The sequence below is a fragment of the Thamnophis sirtalis genome, unplaced genomic scaffold (assembly GCF_051295495.1).
Source record: "Thamnophis sirtalis isolate CommonGarterSnake01/CBP01778 unplaced genomic scaffold, rThaSir2_p1.2 scaffold_9, whole genome shotgun sequence".
NCBI classification, from domain to species: Eukaryota; Metazoa; Chordata; class Lepidosauria; order Squamata; family Natricidae; genus Thamnophis; species Thamnophis sirtalis.
In genome coordinates this window covers 5,175,833-5,192,417 of record NW_028261389.1, presented here as the reverse complement: position 1 = coordinate 5,192,417, position 16,585 = coordinate 5,175,833, and the positions used below count along the sequence as shown (strand labels likewise).

The window sequence follows — 16,585 nt, the reverse complement described above, 5'->3', positions numbered from 1 at the left end:
CCGGGTGGGCGTGGCCAACTTGTAAAATGTGGTGAAACTCACTTAACAATGCTCTTGCTTAGCAACCAAAATGTTGGCTCAGAAACTTTGGCATTTGAAGCACGCAAGTCTTAAAGCTGTCAAGTTACAAGACCCTCGCACCCTTAACCATTTAGGAAAAAAAGACCCCCAGGGGTGTTCAAACTTGACAGCTTTAAGACTTGTGGACTTCAACTCCCAGAATTCCTCCTCCAGTCATGTTGGCTCAGAAACTCTGGAATTTGAAGCACACAAGTCTTAAAGCTATCAAGTTACAAAACCCTTGCACCCCTAACCCTTTAGGGAAAAAAACCCCAGGGGTGTTCAAACTTGACAGCTTTAAGACTTGTGGACTTCAACTCCCAGAATTCCTCCTCTCGCTCTTCATCTTGATGACGTGCGGACGGGTGGGGGGAGGGAGCTGGAACCGGTTCTAAACGGCACTGTAGATTTGTGGAACCTCTTCTATAGAAGAGGTTAGAACTGGCAGGAACCCACCCCTGGTTGGAATGTATTATTCAAACCAGGTCCTTTCCTATATTTGCTAAGTAATTCTTCTGTTATGCAACACACATAAACTTGATAGTGGATAAATTGCAGCCACTTCCATCAATTCTGCCTTGGGTGGTGAAGGAAGGAGGGACTGTCCACAATCTGCAAATGGAATTTGAGGAAGGAGCCAAGGTGGCACAGTGGTTAGAGTGCTGTACTGCAAGCAAGCTACTTCAGCTGACTGCTAGTTCGGCAGTTCAGCTGTTCAAATCTCACCGGCTCAGGGTTGACTCAGCCTTCCATCCTTCCGAGGTGGGTAAAATGAGGACCCGGATTGTTGTTGGGGGCGATATGCTGACTCTGTAAACCGCTTAGAGAGGGCTGAAAGCCCTATGAAGCGGTATATAAGTCTAACTGCTATTGCTATTGCTATCCTGCCCATCCTTTGCAAAGGGGTCTCCTCCCTCTCATTCTCCCTCCCTGTTCTCTATTCTGTCTCTCTCTTACATTCTCTTCCTGCTCTTCCTCCTCCTGTTAGGAAACCTTTAAAGGACACTTGGGAGTTTTATTAAGCGGTGCAGTGCTGCCACCTTCTGTCTTCAGTTTAACGCCAACAGAGGTTCTGGAACAGTGTTTCTCAACCTTGGTATCTTGAAGATGTCCGGACTTCAACTCCCAGAATTCCCCAGCCAACACCCCCACCCCAGCCCCAGGAAACAACCTCATTTAACCTGAACAAACAGGTTTACCTATTCAGAAGTTCTTGCAAGTTGAGGGCACTTCCTCAGAGCATCTGCTTTTATTGTGACATTGGACAGGCTTAATCAGAAACTTGGCATGGATTCGCGCTGTGCTCATTTCGAAGAAATCACAGCAAAGAAAGCAAACAGAAAATGAAAGTGTGGGGTGGCTTGTAGAAACACCCACAGACACCCAGGCTCCCTGGGAGGAGAATTCTTATCTGTAGCCTATTCATCTTTTAAAGCAAAGTTTTTTTAAAAAAAAAAGCTTGGCTGAGCTGATATAGAAAAAGAGGAAGTGTTTTCTCTTTCCACATTCTGCTCTCTTTCTAATGACAGAGAGATGGCAGGATGCCAGTAATACCTCTACACAACACTGCCCAGGGCCACATTTTGGTGGTGTGTTTGTTTGTGTGTGTGTGTGTGTGTGTGTGTGTGTGTGTAATCCATGTAGTAGGCTTTATTCTTATTGCAATCTTTCTCATTTCTAATCTTTTCTCAACGTCTCATCTTTCCTACTATCATGTATCACCTGTTATTTGCATCTTGTGATTAATGATTGTTAACTATGATTTATGATCTATGACCTATCTATGACCTATCACATGCAGTTGTATGTACAGAGAGCTTATGCACTAGAGACAAATTCCTTGTGTGTCCAATCACTCTTGGTCTATAAAATATTCCTATTCCTATTCCTATTCTCTCTCTACTCTATTCTATTCCTACTTCTATTCTACTCTATTCTATTCTTACACTACTTCTATTCTACTCTACTCTATTCCTACTCTACTCTACTTCTCTTACAATAATAATACAATAGCAGAGTTGGAAGGGACCTTGGAGGTCTTCTAGTCCAACCCCCTGCCTAGGCAGGAAACCTATATCGTTTCAGACAAATGGCTATCCAACATCTTCTGAAAGACTTCTAGTGTTGGGGCATTCACAACTTCTGGAGGCAACTTCTGTTCCACGGATTAATTGTTCTAACTGTCAGGAAATTTCTCCTCAGTTCTAACTTGATTCTCTCCTTGATTAGTTTCCACCCATTGCTTCTTGCCCTGCCCTTAGGTGCTTTGGAGAATAGCCTGACTCCCTCTTCTTTGTGGCAACCCGAGATATTGGAAGGCTGCTATCATGTCTCCCCTAATCCTTCTTTCTATTAAACTAGACATACCCAGTTCCTGCAACCGTTCTTCCTATGTTTTAGCCTCCAGTCCCCTAATCCTCTTTGTTGCTCTTCTCTGCACTCTTTCTAGCGTCTCCAAATCTTTTCTACATTGCGATGACCAAAACTGAATGCAGTTTTGCTCTGCTCTGCTCTATCGTATCCTATTCTTTCCTTTCCTATCCTATCCATTCCATTCCATTTTACTCTATTCTACTTTTATTTTATATAAATAATATCTGAGTCTTGCTTGACATGTCAACCCGAAGTTTAACTGCAAGTACTAAATAGCTAACTTGTAAACATAATCTAAATGAAAGCAAAATGGCTAGTAGAAGGCAAGAAGCCCCAAGCAGTTCCGTTTTCCAGAAGATAAATATTGTTGGATATTTAAATAAAGAGAATATTTATAGCTCAGGGTTGAACCATTTTGGTCTCTGAGTTCATATCAAGCCCAGACAGCACCAAGGACTCCAAATATTGTGGGTGCCTGCAGGAGAGAGAGTTTCTATTATTATTATTATTTTTTTGATCCTCGAGATATTGTAGTAATTTTGACAAGGATGAAACTGGTAATTATTATTGTCAACCTTTTACACCTTAATCATAAGTACAATGGTTGGAAAGCTCCTCTCTCACGCTGTGTTTGTGTGTATCACCCGGTGGAAGATGGGGCAAATGAGGAAAGTAGCGTGTGAACCTTTGCAAGACAAACTCAGCTCATATCTGTTCATTGTAACATGGCACATAGACTCAGGAAGTCTTGCGCCCCCCCCCCCCCCAATACCAAAGCAGGATATGAAAAATAAATAGGTTTTTGCTTCCCAAAGCAAACCTTGAGATTGTGATTGGTGGTTGGCAATCAAGAGTTTTGTAGGTGGTAGAGCAAACATCTTAAGAGGCACCAAATCCCCACCCACCCCCAGCTGGATCTACCTTACCAATGTAATTTCTGTCCATCAGGGGGCCCTGCTTTGATGGATGTGCCCAGACGAAATGGCATGTATATAGGCCTTACCTGCAATGTTTTTTCCATGAATTCAGCTCAATTCAAGTTGCCATTTTAGAATATTTATTGCCTATGCAGCCAGCTAAAGTTCATCTCTTAAATCAGCACTAGAAAGGATCAACAGAACTGGGACTGTTTGTGGGAACAAAATGACTCTAGGCTGATGACTTGCTTCACTCCACCCCCGCCCAGGCTCTGCCTGGTGGTACTCCTACAGAACAGTGGTTAATTAAGGACAGAAACTTACTCCTTATGCTATTAAAGAGGTCTGCCCTTGAACTACTTTGGCGTGAAAAAAATGGTTATGGTCACAGCCACCATCTTGAATTTGTTGCTACCCCCCCACACACACACGCACACCCCTAGTCCTGTTGTGTATCTCTTAACAGGAACCGTTGAACAGGTCGACTTTCTCCCTCCCGTAGAGGTCAGCAAGAATTTTCTGTAGTTTCTCCAAGCTCCATTCTTTTACTTCGTTCTCACTGTTTTTGGCAATGGCCGCCCACGAAGCCCTCTTATTATTATCCTTCACGCAGCACGCTGCAGACCAGATGTGGCTGGGCTTGTTGATCCGGTGGTCGGAGAGGTACTCCTTCCCTGGGACAACGCCCGCAATGACGTACATGTCAAGGCAGGCCAGAGCTTCCTTCCGGAGACGGTGCTCGTAGTTTGCCCAGGAATCTTGGTTGAGTTTGCTGAACTGGGGCACGATGTTAGTCAGGGTGGAAGTGGCAGCTCGGCTGTCTTCATCCGGCTGATGGCCCACTGGGTTCAGGTGTCCCTTTTCAATACTTAAAGACTGGGTGTAATCCTCAGAAATGGCCTGGCTCTTTTTTACCATATCAGCAGGGACGTTGGCTTGACGCTCGTCCTCCATGCTCTTCCCCAAAGTGGAATCTACCAGCTGGAAGACAAATGGACGCAAGTTAGTAGCTCACAGGAAACACGCAACACCAACTCAGGTTAAGGGATCAACTGAATAGCAATAGCAACAGCAGTTAGACTTATATACCGCTTCAAAGGGCTTTCAGCGGTTTACAGAGTCAGCCTATCGCCCCCAACAACAATCCGGGTCCTCATTTTACCCACCTCGGAAGGATGGAAGGCTGAGTCAACCCTGAGCCGGTGAGATTTGAACAGCCGAACTGCAGAACTGCAGTCAGCTGAAGTAGCCTGCAGTGCTGCATTTAACCACTGCGCCACCTCGGCTTTGAAGGAAGGAATCTGGACAATTATAGAATTTTAAAGGTAAAGGTTCCCCTCGCACTTATGTGCTAGTCGTTCCTGACTCTAGGGGGTGGTGCTCATCTCCGTTTCAAAGCCGAAGAGCCAACGCTGTCTGAAGATGTCTCTGTGGTCATGTGGCTGGCATGACTCAACGCCAAAGGCGAACGGAACGCTGTTACCTTCCCACCAAATGTGGTCCCTATTTTTCTACCTGCATTTTTACATGCTTTCGAACTGCTAGGTTGGCAGAAGCTGTCACAAATCACGGGAGCTCACTTACGCGGCACTAGGGATTCGAACTGCTGACCTTTCTATATATATAAAGTCACAACCCCCGGTATGCCCAAATATGGGAGGAAGTTCACTGCTTCCATTCTCTGTCCATCGGCTCGTCATAAGAGACCATCCAGACAGAAACCCAATGTTTTTACTGTTGCCTTTGTTACATTTGTGTTGTATTTGTGCTGATAAATAAATAAAGGGAGACTAGTATAGATCTATTTCAAGCTGATGAGAGCTAAATAGCTTGAAATAGATCTATACTAGTCTCCCTTTATTTATTTATCAGCACAAATACAACATATATATATATATATATATATATATATATATATATATATATATATATATATATATATATATATATATATATATACACACACACACACACACATATATACACACACACACACACACATACACTACACAAATGTAACAAAAGGCAACAGTAAAATATTGGGCTTTCTGTCTGGATGGTCTCTTGTGACGAGCCGATGGACAGAGAATGGAAGCAGTTAGCTTCCTCCCATAATTGGGGCATACCAGGGGTTGTGACTTTAATGTGTGTGTGTGTGTGTGTGTGTGTGTGTGTGTATGAATATATATGTTTGTGTTTTTTTTATTTGTGCTGATAAATAAATAAAGGGAGACTAGTATAGATCTATTTCAAGCTATTGAAATAGATCTATGCCTCCCATAATTGGGGCATACTAGGGGTTGTGACTTTAAAAATATATACATATACATATACATATACATATACATATACATATACATATACATATACATATACATATACATATACATATACATACATACATACATACATACATACATACATACATACATATATATTTTATATAGCATTTTAGGCACATTGAAATGATAGAGGTGAGGCTATGGAATCCAAAATCTCTTTCAATGCCGGGGATCCAAATTAAAACGATCCAAATGAATCACCTTCCAGTCTTCACTGGAACACTCCTGATAAAGGGAAGCACACCAGCATTCTTGGTTGGTGGTATCAGCAATATGACTTTTACCGAGAGGGAGGAAGAGGAAAAAGAAGGGGGAGAGAGTTAGGGAGGGAGGAAGGGTAGATACAGCTACATAGATGATTGATCTATGTGAGACTCTGCCTTCCTGTAATATAAGACCAAATTCTCTGCATGCTGGTTGTGGAATCAATAAGAGAATATTTGCAGCTCAGGGTTGAAATGAGGGGTCCTTGATGCTCTCTGAGCTTGGCTGTTTTCTTGCAGAGCACTGATGGTGTTACCTAGTTTGGATAATAGAATGTCTGCAAGAAGACTACCAAGTTTAGAGAGCACCAAGGACCCCTTCGTGGTTGGGGAATTCTGGACATCTCCGGAATCCAGAAGTCCACCTAGCTTAAAGCCATGGAGATTGAGAAGCACTCAGCCAGATGGTTCAATGGTTAGAAACAGTATGAAACGAGAGCGGGGGGGGGGAAATGCCTTTACCTGAGGCTCGATCATCCAACCTCGGTACCTGGGACCTTGTCCGGGTTTGCATTTGTAAGCAGAGTATATGGGGATGCGCTTCTCTCGGTCATACATGGTGGCAAAGCGGTAGGCATTGTTGTAAAACTGGCAAATCCTTGCAGGGTTGGACGGCGTCAAAGCATCTCCAGGTGGCACCTTATCCAAAAAGAACTCCAGGCAATTCTTGAAGTCTTGCACCACTTCAGTTTTGGCAGCCAGGGGGAAGCAGGCGACCATCAAAAGCAGGGAGGACAGCAACAACATGGCTTGGGAAGCTCTTGAGCCTGGAAGGAAGATGGCCATCAAAATCCCCCACCAGACACCTTGCCCTCCTACCTGGGCAAAGTACTGATTAAGACAGTTTATAGCTTCACCCAGAAGAGGGGGGGGGGGGGTTCAACCTCTTCTCCAAAGCACCTGAAGGCAGGACAAGAAGCAATGGGCGGAAACTAATCAAGGAGAGAAGCAACCTAGAACTAAGGAGAAATTTCCTGACAGTTAGGACAATTAATCAGTAGAAGAACTTGCCTCCAGAAGTTGTGGATGCTCCAACACTGGAGGTTTTTAAGAAGATGTTGGATAAGCATTTGTCTGAAGTGGTGTAGGGTTTCCTGCCTGAGCAGGGGGCTGGACTAGAAGACCTCCAAGGTCCCTTCCAACACTATTATTCTATATTCTATAATCAAATACATAGATGGCAGTGATCAAATATCTATTTGATATTTGATAAGATATTGGACTAACAGGACTTGGTTACCAAAAAGCAGGTGCTAACTCCATGTAGGTGGGGAGGTGGGGAATGTCCTAATAGAAAGAGCATTTGACTGTGGGATCAACGTCCAGAAAAGTTCTAACTTTAACATTCACCTGGAATTGAACTGTCATTCATTCTGGATGCCCCAACTCACCCATCCTAGTTCTACAGCTTGCTTCCCATATACGTGCAAAGCCAGGCCAGCTAAACAGCTATTGCTGCATCCATACAACTTGCAAACGTTAGTTTTAGCCTTGGTTTAGTTTTCTTGTGGCTTAATACGTACAACACAGCTCAAACAGCTATTTGGTTTATTTCTGATTCAGGGTATCCTGTGGGGGGGGGGGGGGAAGCAAGCTAGCAAGGCTTGTTCTAGGAGCCAAGGTGGCGCAGTGGTTAAATGCAGCACTGCAGGCTACTGCTAGATCAGCAGGTCAGTGGTTCAAATCTCACCGGCTCAGGGTTGACTCAGCCTTCCATCCTTCCGAGGTGGGTAAAATGAGGACCCAGATTGTTGGGGGCAATATGCTGACTCTCTGTAAACCGCTTAGAGAGGCCTGAAAGGCCTATGAAGCGGTATATAAGTCTACTGCTATTGCTATTGCTATTGCTATTCTATAAAACCAGCCTTTATTTGCACAGTCCTGGAAAACGGAGATGCCCCTCCGTAGACCTTATTTCCCTTAATTATTTTCCGAATTGCAACCTGGTTTGATTGGCAAGGAAACGATGAAACAGATCTATCATCAAGCCAGTTAGCACCAATTGCCCAAAAAGTAAATATTGCCACATGGTTCAAAGAATTCGTCCAAGTTTGAATACTTATTCATTAGTACAGCATGGGTTATGATATACAGCAGCTATTTCCAAACAGACCGAAAAACCACTTCCTAAAGCCATCTTTTAAGGTACAAGACTCACCTTTGGCTGTGCGATCTTTGGAGCAGGAGAAGATGAAGGCAAGAATGGCGTGGACCAGTCCGAAGTTGGAGAAGAAAGTCCAGGCTGTGAGAAATCATTCCACGACTAGGATTTATAAAGGAACAGAAAACTGCCCCTAGGAGCTGAAGCAATAAAGGCAAGGAGAAGTCTGGAATGTAAATTCTAAAACATCCGTCTTGATAATTGTTATTATTATTTTTTAAAGAAAGCCCTCGTTTACCTCAAATTTGTAATTCAAGCTGGAGGAATTTATGGAGCAGAATCTCATCTGGATGCGCACATCAGAAAACCTGGGTGTGGCACTAAAAGGGGAAAATAGCGCCAGCTTGATTGTAATGCGCCTTGTTTTCTATCGATTAGGAAGCTGGAGGCAAGGGAAATGTTTGTTAAGTTGTTGAGCTACTTTTAAAAATCAAAATAAAAAAAGAACTCGCCAAATCTGTTTATTTGGAAGAGTTGAAAAATTTAGATAGGGAAGAAAATGAAATTGCGAAAGCCTCGGAGGGGTTAGCCCTACAATCTTCTTTTTTCCAGTTCAGAACGCAAAATTCTGGGCTCATTTGTGGGGCTCACAAAAATTGTCAGTTTTTTTTTTTTTTGAGAGAGAGCTTTGTCGTCTTTAACAATGGCAGCAGAGTCCCAGGGGCCATTCACACTTCAGGCCTGGCGTTAATAGGCCACCCACACCTTAAGCCAGACTTGCAAAAGTTGCAAAATTGGTGGCTGAAGGAGACAGGTTCATGCATGCCACATAATCCCCGACTTTCCTCTCCCCTCCACGTTTTTGTTCTTTTTTTGCAATTTTTGAAGTTGAGAAATATGAAGAGCGGAATTAGTGCTAAATTTTGAAGAGGTTTATGGCAGCTATTGTGCTTCTTAAAATGCATGAAGTACAGTTCCCAAGCTGGTCCTCCGTGAGTGAAGTATATGTGATTGTTGAGTTTGGTTGCTGTGGTTTAATGGGAACATCGTTGGTTCATTTTTAATATGAATTCATCAGCATCTACCCATCTTTCCTTCCTACAAATGGGAAGAACTTGAGATTAAAATGGATACAATTGTGAGGAGAAAACCCAGAGATTTACCAATTCCTTAGCGGAGGTTAACCAACCTCTTGCTCCTTTGACTGCACAATAAGCCAGAAATAATATCAATACATTCATCACTCATTAAATAAGAGTATTTAGCATGTCCAAATACTAACCTATAATCTTACAGTCGTGGATCTCAAACTCTGCAAACCAAAGGGATGTCACTTTGCAGGCCACTGGGTGGTTTCAGGGAATGGCAGCAGCATCCCACATTTTGCTACTGCTGCTGTTGTTGCCTCGAAACTTGTGATACCATTATGTCTGAAGATATTACAGGATTCTTGCTCATGAGAACTCTTCTCTCCAAAAATTGATTGTTTGACTAATCAAATTGATATTGTGGTCCATCTCCCTCAAAGAAGACTCTAGGCGGCACACAATAATAAATGAATCGGCCCAAATCAATAAAAATAGAAAACGTCTCAGTAATTATTAGCAAAAACACAAAATTTATCACTCTGGGCAAAGGGAGGATAAAAACAGCTCCCTCAGCAAAGGAGTCACGGGGGGGGGGGATGTTCGGTCCCCGGGGGGGGGGGGCAGGCCTGGCAGCAATTCCAGATCTTGAAGGCCTTTTGAAAAATCCAAGGGAGGGCCAATCTAATTTCAAGGGGTTCAATGCTCCACAAGGTAGGCATCATGGCAGAGAAGGTACCCACCAGATGTAGACATCCCCCCCCCCAAACTGAAAGCACTCACAAGCATGTCCTCTTTGCCAGGTGGGATGGAATTGGCTCATGCCACTGGGGGAGAGGCAGCTGTCCTCATTCAGCCTTGGCAACGTTATACCATCTGCTTTACTCCAGGAATGACGACTTCCACTCACTAGGATCTCGACCCTTTATAAGGAGGATTTATTCAGTTATGGATGAAACCATAGGTCGCTAAAGAACACAATGGCTGGACATCATCAAAACGGACACCTGCCAGAGCACGGAACAACTCAAAGAAGTAGCACAAGATTGGAAGATACGGAGAGATCTGTCCCAGAAAACTTTCTTGACTGAAAGAGTAACATCATCAAGAGCTCATGCTTGCGCTTATCATGTAGGACTCTCAGTTGCCAATCACTGTCGTAGACTGAAGTCTTGGAAATCAGAAACCTATTTATTTTTCATATCCAGCCTTTCGTTTTGGGAGCTCAAGACACCTAACCTTTCCTCTTCCTATTAGTTTTCCCCACATATTCTCTGTGAATTAGAGCGGAGAGACCCAAAGTCAAACTGAAGGAAGTCCTGAAACTGTGTCTCCCGTTGTGGAGCAGACCGTTTTCTCCTCCCATCAACCAGGCTCTTGACCGATGGGGAGGGACTGGCCAAAAGCCCCTCAGGGGGCTTCTGTGGTTGAGGGGGCATCACAAACTGGGTTTTCCTCAACTTTGCCACAATCTACAGTCCTTTTTTTTCTCTTCAAAAGGGCATCAAAAGAAGACATCTCTGATTTTACACATGAAGGTGTAAACAAGTAAGGATGGTGGAAAAATTGATTCCACGTGGGTTTCTCCCCCCCCCCTTCTTGTTCTTGTAAACATTTACAGTTCATAAATGAGACTGAAAAGCATGGAAACAAGAGGAAGTGACAAAGTTGTACCAGAAGCAAATCTTGAATAGTCCCTTAGGCAACGTAAGGGGAATTCTCTGCCTTGTTGACAACCCCATTTTCAATGACTGCAATTGACAGTTTTTAATCGTCTGCTAATAAATCCAGTCTGGCTCTTTAGAACTAGTCTGTTCTGGCAATCCTAAAAATGATAGTCAAGATTTAATCTCTCCGTATCCATTACAAAGGTGTTTTCTCACCCATATTTTTTTTTATCTCTGGGATGGCCATTTCAGACTGAGATAAGGAGGAGAAGAATGGGCCGGGACATGGAAATACATTAGTTTAGAATATCCCTAGGCAGTAGGTCATTGAATTCAAAGGTTTCGTCATTTGGGGAAAAATCTGAATAGAACATTTTGGCAAGACTCCAAGTAATATTCTGATTTTCTTTGTGATATATTCCCAGAGCAGAGTGCTGAATTGAATCTGCTGGTTGTGCGGAAATGGTATAGCTTGAATTAGTTGCTCTATTGCTACAGTCAATTTAAAAATGTACTCTTTAAAGTCAAAGGTCCTAGAATTACAGACTTAAATTTCCCTGTATTTTGGATATCCAGCCTCTCCTTGAAGAAACCACCCTACACAGGAGCCACTGATTGACAGCTTTTACTGTCAATAGGTTCTTCCTGATGTCTAATATATTTCTTTCCTCTCTTCACTATATTCTTCCTATTCTTTTCTTTTCTGTATTTTTTTCTCTTCTGCATTTTTCACTTTCTGTTCTTTTCCTTTCTTTCTATTGGATTTTACTATTGCAACAAGTGCATAATTAAAAAAGGAGAAAGCACAAAACATTTTTGATACGCTTTGCTTGGCTGAGATTCAGCTGGACAACTTGAGGGTTGCAAAAGATCAGGAGTATCTTGGCAGCCAGCAGTCTAGAGAGGGGTGGATATTGACACTCGAAGAACCAAGTGGAAGAGAAATGGAACTGGTTGGAACTGGTCTGGTCCAAGAGGGATGAAGCAGCCAAGGAGGGGGCAACAGACATTGTTCCAAGAAAATCCCCCTTCCCCCTTGACAGGTAACTTGAATTTCTTGGATTTTTCTTTGAAAACATTTCAGACGAGGAATACACAAGCTTGAAAGGAGGGTGGAGATTGAGGCATCTCAATCCATCTATCCCACTGCCCCCCTCCGTGATTTCCAGTAAAATATCTGGGCACCTGTTAAAGCCATTTTTATGTGTGGCCACCAACCCTTCCACAGTAGATTACCCAATATTGTTGCATTGAGCTTCTGAAGATGACCCAAGTTCTAATATTGTGAGGTTAGGAAGAGGCTAAAAGAGACTTCCTTTTATACTCAGGCCACTTTCTCTTACGGGTTTTTGCCCTTTTCTTGAATACTGATGGTGTGTTAAGTTTTGATTTGTAGCTGTGATTTGTGGTTTTTAGTTTCAAAACTTCCCCCGTTCTTAAGTCTTAAGATCACTCACTATATTTCCATGCCATTTGTGATGTGATCTTATATGTCTTCTTCATCAGATGCCATTAATTAGGTTCATTTGGATATTGAGAGTCTGCTTCTGGTTGTTGCCATCATTTGTTCTTTTTATTATTGCATTAGGGTGTCTGTGTGTGTGTGTTTTCTACTTGTGAACTACCCAGAGTTGCTGAGAGCTGGGCCATGTCCACACTTAATAAACAATCAACTTCCAGATAATGTCCCAAACAAATATTCACCATGTTTGCCTATCTCCAGGGTGTGCAATTCAAACTAAGGACCTGCCTGAAACCATTTGTGCCTCCAGCAAATCACAAGGATGCTAATGTATTGACACATGTGGAATGATGTAACTTCACAATGCTGCTGTAACAATGTAAGTGTGTATTACAGGAAACGGATACTTTAAGGGGGAGAAATACTGCAGACTCTTTGTCTTTAAAACTATCCAGAAATGCCCCATTCCTGCTCAGTTTTGTTGAATTGCAATTGGAAAGCCGATGCCAGTCAAACTGGATTAAAATCGATATGATGCTTAAATGAACTTTCGCCCAGATGCAAAAATCTTCCTACCACTGTGCCAAAAAAAACCTGTAGATACTGAACAAATGTCAACGGAGACTCTCAATCATCCAGGAACTGAAGAAGTTTCTTGAACGAGAAGCAAAACATTTTGAAAGAAAACAAGTCCAATTGTCTTTTGGAAAAAAATCACCTTGGCTGTAGACACTGACCTAATTTATATGGCACTCAGACACGGTGGTGGCTCATTCACTGTGGTTTGCAGGCTAAGGTTCATGTACCAAGTTTAGTCAGTGTTAATCTTAGATGATAACGATGATCCCTAGCTTAATGTATTGTATGAACTGCCGCTTTGTTTAATGTACTATTTGGATTCAGAAAATGGGTCAGCTCGGTAGAGATAAAGATGTTGTGCGGACATACAAAATACGAATTTGCAGTATGGTATTTTCAGCAAGCTATCGTGTCACAAGCACACAACGTTGTGAATCTCAAAGCAGGCAGAGTTCACAATCAGGGCTCTCCTATAAGCTCTGTCTCCCCCTTGTGCCTGGAGGCTGTAGTTACTACCTAAAGCCATGACAGAACAGTCTGCCTTTCGTGCACAGTACAATTGTGTCCTCTTTGGGGTCCGTATAAAAGGTTTACTAGGGATGAAAAAAGGAACTAAGGAAATAGGAAGCAAGTGGATCTGCTTTGCAGGCAGGAAGTAAGTCTTGATGAACGTCACATCATATCTTCAGAGAAAAAACTCTTGAATTGTGAATGCGTTTGAAAGGGTCAAGTGGCCGGAATCAAGAGCCACCTTCCAATCCTGCTCTGGTTGGAGAGACTGGAAGGGAAGGAGCCCACGCCACTTTTTGTACCCCAGGAAAAGGCCACCCCCCTCCCTTTCATGCCACTTCTGTGCATGCAGCGGTTCCGGCTGAGGACCTGGGAGCCTTGTTAGACTGCCCCCCTATTCTGCAGCGTAACCGGACCAAGCCAGGATTTGTAGCAGCTTTTTCACAAGGGGGCTAGAGATCCACGTAATGTGCTGTAAGGTGAGCACCATGCTTCTCTCTCTCTCTCTCTCTGTTTTACGTGTGAACTGCCCATCTAGCTGCACCTATCATCTCTCCCCCCTCCCCCCTCTCTTCCTTTTAGATACTTTGGGCCCGAAGGAATGAGTCTTCATTTACACGTCTGAAAAGCAACTAATTAGAAAAGGTCGGGTTGCCTCATTAGGTGCTCTGTCTTCCGTCAACACCCTCAGGAGCCTTACCAATGTCCATAAAGGTTCCCCTCGCACGTATGTGTTAGTCATTCCCGACTCTAGGGGGCGGTGCTCATCTCCGTTTCAAAGCCAAAGAGCCAGCGCTGTCTGAAGAGATCTCTGCGCTCATGTGGCCGGCATGACTCAATGCCAAACGTGCACGGAACGCTGTTCCCTTCCCACCAAAGGTGGTTCCTCTCTTTCTACTTACTTTCGAACTGCTAGGTGGACAGAAGCTGGGACAAGTAACGGGGCACTCACTCTGTCACACGGCGCTAGGGATTCAAACCGCTGAACTGCTGACCTTTCTGATCGACAAGCTCAGCATCTTAGCCACTGAGCCACTGCATCCCCATAAAGTAATGACACATAATAGCGTCCAGCTGGACCTTTTCTGCTGCATGGCTTTGGTAAGGGACACCTCAGTGAAGTGAGTAACGTAAGCTGGCCCTTACTCTACTCATGGCCAGACACACACATTGCAGAGTGTGGTTACTGTTTTGCTGAAGGAGAGTGTTTGAAAGCAGAGAAATTGAGAGCTGGAGATATTCCACAGTCCTTTCCTTCCCTTCTCAGCACCATCATCCATGAAACGGTATAGGCTCTGCTGCCTGACCAGGGGGTTGGACTAGAAGACCTCCAAGGTCCCTCCCGGCTCTGTTATTCTGTTAAGACCTTGTTCGTGGCAATGAACGTGTTCCTGGAATGAGACACGGCTGGTTTTCTCCCTCTGCGTACACTCGAGAGAGAGACCATCTTCCACCTACGGTTATAACTGCTACGAAGCGCAGCTTCATTGTAATTGGTTTCACAACGTTTGTGTTTCTTGTGTCCCTTCCAACAGGAGAACCACAACGTGTCCCAGTTGCAACTTTTCTCTCGTAATCCCGAATCCGGCTGACGGGAGGCATTTCAGCCTGACCTTTCACATCTAGATCTTACCACTGGCACCAGTTCTCCAACTGGGTTCAAACCCGGCGACATTCCCCAATCACTATAACCGATTTCAAATGGTGCTAGAAAGAAGAACAGACTCCGAACACCAAAAGAAATCAGTTATCCTTTAAAGGGGTCACGGGAAACAGCGGATCAATGAGCGTGCAAGAGCGGCTACCGAGAAATTCTGACGTGTTTCGGGACTTCCGTATTTATGAACCCCGACTAAGAAACGGGATATCAATTATACCAATAAGGACAAACCCTGCCCTTGTTGGGGATTTGAAGGGGTTGGCATGATATATTTTTAGGCCCTCGAGTTGCCATCTGTCGCCAATTTGGGGGTCTTCCCAAAGACGTGGGAATACAAATCCGACTAATTCCCAGCCAGCTGCACCAACACACCTGGTGGGAGGGAGGAATCCTCTGGAATGTCAAGTCCTAAATATTTGTTGACTTAATTTGTTTTTATATGGTGACAACCTGGCACAGAAACTGTTCTAGGAAAAGAGGTTTTCTTTGCAATCAGCTCTGAATCTCTCCTATTTGCAATCTTCCGTCAATGACGCTCTCAAAGTATGCATAAACAGGCAGACTTCCAAGGCCGAGTATCTTCCCGACTTGCCCAAGGAGACCGTTGTATTTCTGCAAGGGAGAGATTCATTTCAACTGTCTACCTGGCTCAGTTTTGCTGCCGAGGCTGTACGTGGAAAGAGGCAATAAATCCAATGTAAACGAGCTGGTCGCAGAAGATTTTATGGGAACCAAGATGGACTCAAGAGACCGGTCAATGCGCAGCCATTCTTCCCCCAAAAACACTGATTTCAAATGGTGCTAGACATTGTGTACTTAAATCTAAACCACCATATGAAACCAGATTCCTGAAGGAGCTCCAGACAAGACTTCCTTGTAGCTGGACGTGTTGAAGACCAATAGTCACGCATGGCGGCTATTTCCTTTTCGTTCCAACGAAGCTGAGACGGTAAAGGCTCCTGAAGAGAAAGCCATGTTCTTTTTCCTCCCGCGCCATCCACTTGGAAAAGCCAAAATATACTTCTGAGCTTGCCGTGGGTAACGCTTTCAGGGTGAAGGAAGCTGCAAGAATAAAAGCACAGGTAAGCCCACATGGAAGAAAAAACGGTCGACTTCACCTCTTTTCCATTCTCAATGTCATCGTAAGTTTACATAAATTCATAGGTGTGCCACAAGGATCCAGTCCCCGTGGATTTTACTCTCCTAGTCGTTGGCTGCAGATAGTCCCATACTTACAACAGTTCATTTAGTGACCATTCGAAGTTGCAATGGCCACTGAAAAAAGTGAGCTATGGCTGTTTTTCACACTTACGACTATTGCAGCATCCCCACAGCCACGTGATCAAAATTCGGATACTTGGTAACTGACTCATATTTATGACGGTTGCAGTATCCTGGGGTCATGTGCTCACCTTTTGCGACCTTCCAACAAGCAAAGTCAAGGAAGAAGCCAGATTCACTTAACAACCGTGTTACTCACTTAACAATTGCTGTGATTCACTACGCAACTGTGGCAACAAAAAGTCGTAAAATGGGGCAGAATTCACAACTGTCTCAGTTAGCAAC

The 16,585-nt window shown here is 43.8% G+C and overlaps 1 protein-coding gene across 9 annotated transcripts in view; it reads right to left on the bottom strand.

Annotated features, from left to right (window-relative positions):
• Positions 1–3,770: 3,770 nt before the first annotated feature.
• The window catches only part of LOC106540147 (endonuclease domain-containing 1 protein), a 125,653-nt gene continuing 112,838 nt past the window's right edge, over positions 3,771–16,585 (bottom strand). For 7 of the 9 annotated variants that reach the window (XM_087722689.1, XM_087722688.1, XM_087722694.1 and 4 more), the window contains 3 exons: positions 8,114–8,256; positions 6,418–6,722; positions 3,771–4,331 (listed from right to left, as the gene is read on the bottom strand). In XM_087722689.1, the coding sequence (XP_087578815.1) occupies positions 3,810–4,331; positions 6,418–6,702 (807 nt within the window). In that variant the 5' untranslated portion in view covers positions 6,703–6,722; positions 8,114–8,256 and the 3' untranslated portion in view covers positions 3,771–3,809. Of the gene's footprint in view, positions 4,332–6,417; positions 6,723–8,113; positions 8,257–8,354; positions 8,723–9,338; positions 9,728–16,585 lie in introns of those variants that run through there. The other 2 variants (XM_087722695.1, XM_087722687.1) reach the window with 2 other exon arrangements.